Source organism: Zingiber officinale, unplaced genomic scaffold (assembly GCF_018446385.1).
Source record: "Zingiber officinale cultivar Zhangliang unplaced genomic scaffold, Zo_v1.1 ctg174, whole genome shotgun sequence".
Taxonomy (NCBI): domain Eukaryota; kingdom Viridiplantae; phylum Streptophyta; class Magnoliopsida; order Zingiberales; family Zingiberaceae; genus Zingiber; species Zingiber officinale.
The window spans coordinates 108,942-117,988 of record NW_024589864.1 but is presented as its reverse complement, the minus strand read 5'-3'; the positions used below and the strand labels follow the sequence as shown (position 1 = coordinate 117,988).

Sequence of the window (9,047 nt, the reverse complement as noted above, 5' to 3'; positions counted from 1 at the left end):
AGTCTGCCTCCTGCAGACTTGCACCTGGACAGTGCCCTGCGCACTACCGGTTCGCTGCTTTGCATGTTCCCTAGCCAGGTTGGGTCTTCTAGTCTTGCTAGGAGACACACTTGCTTGAATATCTTCAAGGTTATCTTGTACAAGCGATTCTGTGTTCGCTTTACCAGCATCAAGATCTTCCCGCTCCTATCAATCACCTTCATGGTATCTCTTTTCATGTGCACCTCGTTCCCAGTTTCTGTTAATTGGCCGAGACTTATGATATTACTACAAAGTTTCGGAATGTAGTATACCTCGTGGAGAGCCTTCCGATCGCCGTTCTTGCATTCGAACACAATCGTCCCCTTGCCCATGATCTCAATGGTTGATCCATCGCCAAACCTCACCCTTCCGGTGATGGTTTCATCTAGTTCTTAAAACTTCTCGCGATGGCCAGTCATGTAGTTGCTGGCACCGTTGTCAAGGTACCAGATGTCTTTATCTTCTTTCTTAACGCCTCGGTACATCTCCGGTAGCAACCTCTCTTTACTGAGCAGAATGGTATCCTGCCGCTCATGCCTAGCGTTAGACTCCTCGTGGGACACAGTCATCATCAGTGTTGGCTCTTCATCGGTGACACAAGTGAGGTGAGCCTCATCATCACACCGCTTGTTGTAGCATTCAGACGCATAATGCCCCATTTTCTCGCAATTGAAACACTTTATATATCTCTTGTCTCGAGTGCCTCCTACACTATCTTGGCTCGGCATACCACGACCACGACTGCGCCATTTGCCACGACTAGGGCTGCTGGATCCACGCCCCTTTCCTCTTGACGAAGTGTCCACGTTGCTCCCCTTCTGTCGCATTTGCCATTCGGCATGAGTTAGTAGGAGCTCACCTTCAGTGTCGTTGGTGTTGCTGCGTAATCGTAGTGTTCGTTCCTCGTACGCCTTCAGTCGCCCAATAGTCTCCTCAAATTGTATCGTCTCAAGATCGTGAAACTGCTCAATACCGACAACAATAGGAAATAACTTATCAGGGATAGAATCGAGTAACTTCTTTAACAAAGATGAATATTCAAGCGTGGCACCAAGAGCGGAGAACTTGCTGCTCATAGCACTGAGTTTGCCAGCAAACTCATCAATCGTGTCGGTCTCCTTCATCCGGAGGGCGTCAAACTCACTCTTCAACATTTGTACGCGTGCCTTCTTCACTCGATCACTTCCAAGGTACCTCGTCTTGAGGCTGTCCCAGACTTCCTTCGCCGTCTTCTTTGTTGCGATCTGGAGAAGTATGTCTTCGGGGACACACTGCAAGATGTATGCACGTGCCTTTTTATCCTTCTTTGCATCCACCTGGGCTCCTTCCACCGGCTCCACCGCCTCCCAGACTCCCTGTGCATCAAGAATCGCCTCTGTCTTTATTGCCCACACAGTATAATTATGAGGGCTTAACATCAGATAGGGAAATGACACTCCGCCGTTTTCCTTTACAACAACTTGTGGGATGCCAGACATTTTTGTGGAATCGTGGATTCTTGGGTGTTCTATACTGCCAAGGCTCTGATACCAAATGTTGGCTTAGAATCGATAAATAGCACACCCAAGGCATACACTAATATGCAAGAGGAATATAGTGAGGAGGAAGATAACTGATAGAATACTTTCTTAGAAGATGGAAAAATGAATTGAATTATTACACATCTCTAGGACCCTTTAAATACACCACAAACCTAAGACTAATTCCTATATTTTATCTCATAAAAATAGGAAGACTAATTCCACTCATTTATCCCTTAAAACTAGGAAAGCTTATCACCACTAACGCAAGGAAAAAAATAAAAAAAAATAAAACCACGTAGCCACTACTTATCATGTACGGATTATATGCTCACAATGCCAACTCACAAATGAGGTGGCAATGGTCAAGTCAAACTTGACCTTTCATCTTCCCTCTCAAGTCAAGTCAAACTTGACCACTTCTCTCACATGGTTGATCGAATCTAACTATTTGATTCAAATCAATTTAATATAATGAATCTCTATTCATTGATTAAATTGATTCAATGAAACATAATATAAATTAGATCCATTGAACACATGAATCAAATCGAGTCCAACTCAATTAATTTAATTTGGATTACTCTTAATCCAATTTGGTTCATCACATGAATCTAATCCTCTTGGTTCATCATATGAACCTTGATCCGGATATAGTTGAGTGGCAGAGATGAAATTAGGAGGAAAAGACAGGGGCACTTGGGTCTTTTTACAAGCTAGGGCTTTAAAGGGAGAGGCGGCTCGTGTTTTAGAGGGGATTGGGTTTTGGGGGAACGCCGCCAGCCGAGGAGGATGGTTCTCCTTTTGGTGCCCGTCGCCGGCGACGACGGAGATGCCGGCGCTTTCTTTCCTTTCTCCTCTATCCACTTCCCTTTAGCTGCGTCATTCTAGTGTTGCCGCAAAGAAGAGGAGGACGTCTTTTGGCCGCCGTCAGCTTTGTAGACGGGAGATCTCCCCCTCCACGCCCACGGTCGCCGCTTTCTCTTCTCGCCGGCAGATACCTCCAGTTGACATCTCTGCCGGTCGTCGCCTGCCGGAACTGATGTGTACCTTCGTTACTGCCGACGCCGGCCATGTCTGCTGCCTCAGCATGTGTTGCCTCAGGCAACCGCAGTCGCCTTCCCCAGCTGCCAGCGGCATCTTTCACCATCACTACCGCCTCCGGCGGCTGTGGGTGACACCGCTGCTTCTCGTAGCCGCCTCTGTCACCCACGGGACAGCCACCATCAGGCGGACTCAGGTTTGCTTCTTCCGCCCATCGCGCCGAGATTATGTCCAGCCATCGAGCCGTGGTATTTCATTCGTCACACCATTATCATGCTTGTGAGTCATCTGCACTATCCGACCTGCGTGTTGTACGACGGCCTATGAGCCGTTGTGATATTCCCGCCGAGGTGCTGTTACCATATCCGGCCTACGAGCCGTCTCTTGGGACCCTTGCTGCATTAGATCCCATGTCGCCACACGATGATTCGATCAGCACCACGACCAACTCACCGATCCATCTGAGGGCGCCCCCTGGGCCAGGGTATGTCATTGCACTCGTTTCATGCTTATTTTATTATCATGTTATTATGCGGCTGCTTATGCATTTGTGGGATCCGCCTCGAGCACCGAGGTACCAGAGACCGGGGCAACTCGGTCACTGGCTGCAGGTACAGTTGCCCGGAGGACTTCAGACGACTTGGTCAACGCAGCGGACAGATCATCAACCGGGTCATGGGATGCGGTTAACCTTCCAGACACGTCATCCCGGCAGGTTCGTCTTCTCAGCTTCCCGACAGGATCAAACCTATTCTCCATCTAATTGTCCTTTGTGTGTGACCCTATAGGTTCTTGTAACGTTAACAATGCTCCTAAACCCATTTAGAAGCATAAGTAATGAGCGGTATCTAGCAACATATCATTACTACCCAAGTTATAAGGATGTTGAGATCCAACATCACCTTGTGACTACTAATTGTGACTCTTCACAATATATGACAAATGCCCTTCTATCCTTGACATCTAGATTGATCAATTTGAAGCATAGACGATGTCATCCTCTGATCAATCTAAATCTTAAATTTCAAGTAGACTCATTCTAATCAAATGAGCTCAATACCGTATGACCTCTGGTCACCCATCCTATCTCAAATTATAAATTAGAGAGACGATGAATCAAGGAGGGATCGTAATCAATTACGATCGGTCGGATCGCGTTCATGATCCAGTCATAATTTTAAGTGATATATCCTCTAGTTCATTTTTTTATGGACCATATGCTCTTAAAAGTAGTGACTAGATCCTCTAGTCCATAAAAAAAAAATAGATTAGAAGATAGTCCACTTATAATTATGATTGAAACATAGTTATAATCCGATCGTAATTAGTTGCGAATTAGATCTCTCAAAAGTGAATGTGTCTTCAGCCTTTTTCTCATCTTGGTCCAGTGTACTTCAAAAACTATGGAGTCAACCCAATCGATTCAAATCGATTAAACCGTGAACCTAGGTCCACCGATCCAGTTCAAGCAATGGAGGATCTCTCGTCGCACAGGATACACTGCAATTTGCTTCAAGCATTGGAGGATTTGTGATCAACTTGACGCTTGAACCGGTTCGATTGAATAAAACCACATCGGAAACTAACACGACTATGACCATACGCTTGCCTGTAAGGCTTCCACCCTAAGAAAGAAGACATACCCCTTGATCCGGTCCAATATCAAGAGATTAAATGACTAGTATAGATGAATATTTTCGACCAATTAGATACAAGTCAGGTTTGTCTCTATCACGGCTGTTTTTGACAAGTTGACGGCTTTCTTTAGGTCGAACTTCAATCAAGTCCGTTGTTGTTGAGTTGAATTCTCAGTATGTCGGTCTGTCAAATGCCGAGTACCAGAGATTTTCTGACAAAGTTTTCAAAAGACTCAAAGAAGTTGTTAGACGGGCGTTAAGACTGGTAAGACCCCTAGTTAAAATCAAATCTTGAAGAAAAGATTAGAAAAAAATGAAAGGCAAAAATGAATAGTAAGGAGGAAATAAAATAATATAAATTGCTTGCTACAAACAATTCTCTATGAATAGAAGTGAAAGAATAATCTTAGTTCCAACGAACACACAATCTTCCCTCTCTATGGAGAGACAGTTCGTGATTGACGTTTCAATAATTGTCACGTCGAATCAAAGTTTTAAATTGGGGCGGATAAAACTCAGATGCGATTCAAATGGACTTGACTCGATGTCTTTTAGCAGGAGATGACTTGACCAGAGCTCGATATGATCTGACTTGAGTTCAGTTTGATTGGATTTAAAATTGATTTGACTTGACGTGACTTTGTTTGTTTCTTGACTTGACTATCCCACGTGACGCCGACATGGAGTGAAAAAGGGTTGGATACAATGCGAGAAGAAGGCCAGAGAGAGGGAGCGAGACAGAGAGATTTTATCTACTTGTTTGGTTTATTTGGCCACCGGATCTTCTTCATTGCACACTTTTGGGATGAAGACAGAAGGTTTGATAGTGGCGAACATGGTGACCTTTCAAAAAGGTTGACCCACTTTAGTGGGTGACCATTGAATTAGGTGGGTTTAGGTTGGGAGAAATTTCAGAAACATGTGTTTTTGGCTTTTGGCTCCTGGCTCCATTGCAAGATGGGAATCATAGTCGAAAATTGGTCAATTACAATAATAGACAACACCATTAGACTCATGAAAAAATCTCTCCCTTATTTGCCTTGGTCTCTTCGAGAAGGATAAAGATATTGAGAGAACGAACGAATTGAGAAGAAAGGGTGAGGATGAACATCATAATTTCCCCTCTCCTATAATCTTCTCCTCTTCAAAATCTAATTGTATTAGATATCCTTATCCATCACAGTCAACTCTGCCTTTCCCTGAGTCATCTATATAAATCCGGCACACGCACCACCATCTGACAAACTGCTATTTATATCGATTTCTCTAGCATTGCCCTCAAATCATTGCCCCTGGAGACAGTAAAGTGAGGCTGTGTTTTTCAAAAGGCAAATGATCATCCTCGAGAAGCAGACATAGAACATTCAGCCATTGGAGATCAGTAAGCCTTTTTCATCTATTTCAGTCAAATACAATCAGATTCTTCTCTGGCTATTTGTTTATGTTTAGTTTTTTCACTTAATCACCATCAAAACCTTGTCATAATCAAACTTTTTTGTCAGTTTGATGCTACTGTTGATCCAACTCGCTACTTGAAGAGTTCATCCTTTTGGCACTCGTTGTTGATGCAAGGTTGGGAAGAATGGCAACCATGGAGAGGTCCTCCATGTTGCTCGCCTTTTGTGCTCTCTGGAGCTTGGCAGCACTCGCCGAGTCCGCAGTGAATTATGCTCATCTCCTCGATGTCAGGCCGGATTTCGTTGATCCCCGGGGAGTTCTATCCGGCTGGTCTCCAGGTTTCGATCCGTGTGGCTGGAGGGGGGTCACATGTTCAGAAAGCAAGAACCATGTTCTTGCATTGAATTTGTCAGGCTGTGGGCTTTCAGGCACATTGTCTTCCAAAATCGGGGGGCTCCGATCCCTCGAGACGCTTGACTTATCGTCGAATTCCCTCTCCGGTTCGATCCCCTCGGAGATCGGCATGCTCAAGAACCTCAAGCAGTTGCTCCTCTACTCCAACTCCCTCTCTGGGCACATCCCCCCTGAGTTAGGCCTGCTGAAGAGCCTCAAGGTTCTTCGTATCGGCGACAACTCGTTCTCGGGGGCGATCCCTTCACAGCTCAGCAACTGCATTGAGCTGGAAGTGCTGGGCATTGCTTACTGTCAGTTATCCGGCGGAATTCCCCCAGAATTCAACAACCTGAGCAAGCTCAAGATACTGAACATGGAGAAGAACAGGCTCGGTGGCACGGCACCTGAAGAGCTATTCAGTGGCTGCAATGCACTCCGAGTGGTGTCCATGGCTGACAACATGCTGCAAGGAGAGATCCCCTCGTCGGTAAGAGAGCTCGCGGAGTTGCGAACACTGAATCTGGCAAACAACCACATCTCTGGATCCATCCCGCCGGAGCTCGGCAAGCTCACAAGTCTGAATTACCTCAATTTGCTAGGCAACAAGCTCACCGGCACGTTGCCTCCTGTTCTCAACCAACTGACAGAGCTTCGAGTCCTCGACTTGTCGAGCAACAACCTCTCAGGCACCATCAATGCCATCTCCACAATGCACCTCAAGAACCTCACTTACTTAGTCCTCTCCAACAACCATTTCGAAGGAAGCATCTCGAGTGACCTCTGCACTGAGTCATCCAGCTTGCAGAACCTTTTCGTCGCCGGAAACTCTCTCACGGGAACCGTCGAAGGCCTACTGAGCTGCGGCTCGCTCCGCTCGCTCGACCTCTCCAACAACACACTCACCGGCACCATTCCATCGGAAATCGATAGTCTGGTGAACCTCGAGAACCTTGTGCTCCACAACAACAGCTTGACAGGGGGGCTGCCTCCTCAGATAGGGAACCTGAGCAACCTCCAGATGCTGTCGCTCTTCCACAATGGCATCACAGGTATCGATAGTGGTGATTTGTGCTATGTTAATCGTATAATAAGTAGGCTATTGATTGAGCTCTGCTCACAGGAAGAATCCCAGTGGAGATTGGCAAGTTGCAGAGGCTGCAGCTGCTCTACTTGTATGAGAACCAGATGAGCGGGGGGATTCCGGATGAGATCGCCAATTGCACCGGCTTGGAGGAGTTGGATTTCTTCGGGAATAACTTGAGTGGCTCGATTCCTGAGATGATAGGGAATCTGAAGAACTTGGAGTTGCTACAGTTGAGGCAGAATGGTCTTACTGGACGGATTCCTCCGAGTTTGGGCTACTGCGCCAGGCTTCAAGCACTGGCTCTGGCAGACAATCGGCTCTCCGGCGAACTCCCGGCCAGTTTCGGACTCCTCGCCGAGCTGAGCCTCGTCACGTTGTACAACAACTCGCTCCGTGGCCCTCTTCCGGAGTCGCTGTCTTCGCTTAAGAATCTTTCCTTCGTCAACTTGTCGCATAACAAGTTCAATGGATCGATCTCGCCATTGTTGGGCTCAAATTCGATTGTGAAACTCGACTTGACTGATAATTGTTTCTCCGGGGAGGTTCCTTCGGCGATTGGTGGGTCGAGAAACATGACCCGGCTCCGATTGGGCCAGAATCTGTTGAGCAGGAGGATTCCCAATGAGATCGGCCAGCTCAGGTGGCTCGACTTGCTCGATTTATCTTTCAATAATTTTGAAGGTAACATCCCTATAGAAATTTCAAATTGCTCGAGGCTGAAGCATCTGCTACTGGCCGGAAACGGGTTCTCCGGTGAAGTTCCTGCATGGCTTGGAACGCTTAACGCACTCGGAGAGCTCGACCTCTCATCTAACCAGCTAACCGGCGGCATACCGCCGGAGCTCGGTAACTGCTCATCGCTGCTCAAGCTCTGTCTGCAAGACAACTCTCTCTCTGGGAGTATTCCGGCGGAGCTCGGCCAGCTCACTTCCTTGAACGTCATCAACTTGCAGCTCAACAACCTCACCGGTTCAATCCCTGCCGCAGCGGTCAAGCACTGGCAGAAGCTCTACGAGCTGAGGTTGTCGGAGAACTACTTCACCGGAGGGATACCGCCGGAGATTGGGGAGCTAGTGGAGCTCCAAGTAATGCTGGATTTGAGCAAGAATCAGCTCTCAGGAGGCATTCCGTGGTCATTGGGGAAGCTCACCAAACTAGAGAGGCTCAACCTCTCCTTCAACCAACTCGACGGTCAAATTCCAGAGTCCCTGCAGCAACTCACCAGTCTCCACCGTCTCGACCTGTCGGAAAACCCTCTCTCCGGCGAGATTCCGGAAAAACTCTCCGTTTTCCCGGCAAGCTCCTTCGCTGGGACCCATCTCTGCGACGCGCCGCTGAGTTCCTGCGCGAAGCCGATGGACGGAAAGATGGCTCGGCTGTCGAATGCGGCGGTGGCTGGGATCGTGGTGGCGATCGTTTCCACGTCGGCGGTGGTTTGCATGGTTTTGCTGTGCATGCTGGTGAAGGTGTGGAGCAAGTGGATGGAGGTCTCGGTGTCGAATTCCGACTCCGACGCTGGCGAGGAGGGCTTCGGGGAGAAGGAAGGAGTGCAAGGCGGAGCCAATGGCAAGTACTGGAAGGTTGAGGCGATGAAAACCGTCGGCTCTTCGGAGAAGCAAAGCTCTGCTTCTGAGACTTGCACTGTCGACAAGGATGGAGGGAATTGAGTCGAAAGGATTCAAAAGTTAGAGCGAGAAACTAAAGATTGCTGTTACTTCAATTTCTTGTCAAATTTCCTGATCATTATTTGGAATTTCAGATCATCTGCTTGAATCTTCTTCTTCATATTCGACAAGTTTCTGGAGAAAAAACAAGAATTAAATGTATAATATAATACGTAAAGCATTTCTATTAGTCCCCTCAATCTTTTTGTAAATATTCTATAGACTCTCATAGAAATTAACATAAAAAAAACTTTAAAGCTCTAGAGGCCTAGAGGGTGTTTCAAAG

The 9,047-nt window shown here is 47.0% G+C and overlaps 2 protein-coding genes across 2 annotated transcripts; one reads left to right on the top strand and one right to left on the bottom strand.

The window, feature by feature from the left end:
• Positions 1 to 413: 413 nt before the first annotated feature.
• On the bottom strand, positions 414 to 1,499 carry LOC122036548. Its single transcript, XM_042595897.1, has one exon. The coding sequence runs from the start codon at positions 1,497 to 1,499 to the stop codon at positions 414 to 416; it is 1,086 nt and encodes a 361-aa protein (XP_042451831.1).
• Positions 1,500 to 5,279: 3,780 nt separating this feature from the next.
• On the top strand, positions 5,280 to 8,882 carry LOC122036557 (LRR receptor-like serine/threonine-protein kinase GSO1). The gene is made up of 3 exons (XM_042595912.1): positions 5,280 to 5,603; positions 5,725 to 7,062; positions 7,134 to 8,882. Exons 2-3 carry the CDS (start codon positions 5,805 to 5,807, stop codon positions 8,762 to 8,764), a joined length of 2,889 nt encoding a protein of 962 aa, XP_042451846.1. The 5' UTR covers positions 5,280 to 5,603; positions 5,725 to 5,804; the 3' UTR covers positions 8,765 to 8,882.
• Positions 8,883 to 9,047: the final 165 nt, after the last annotated feature.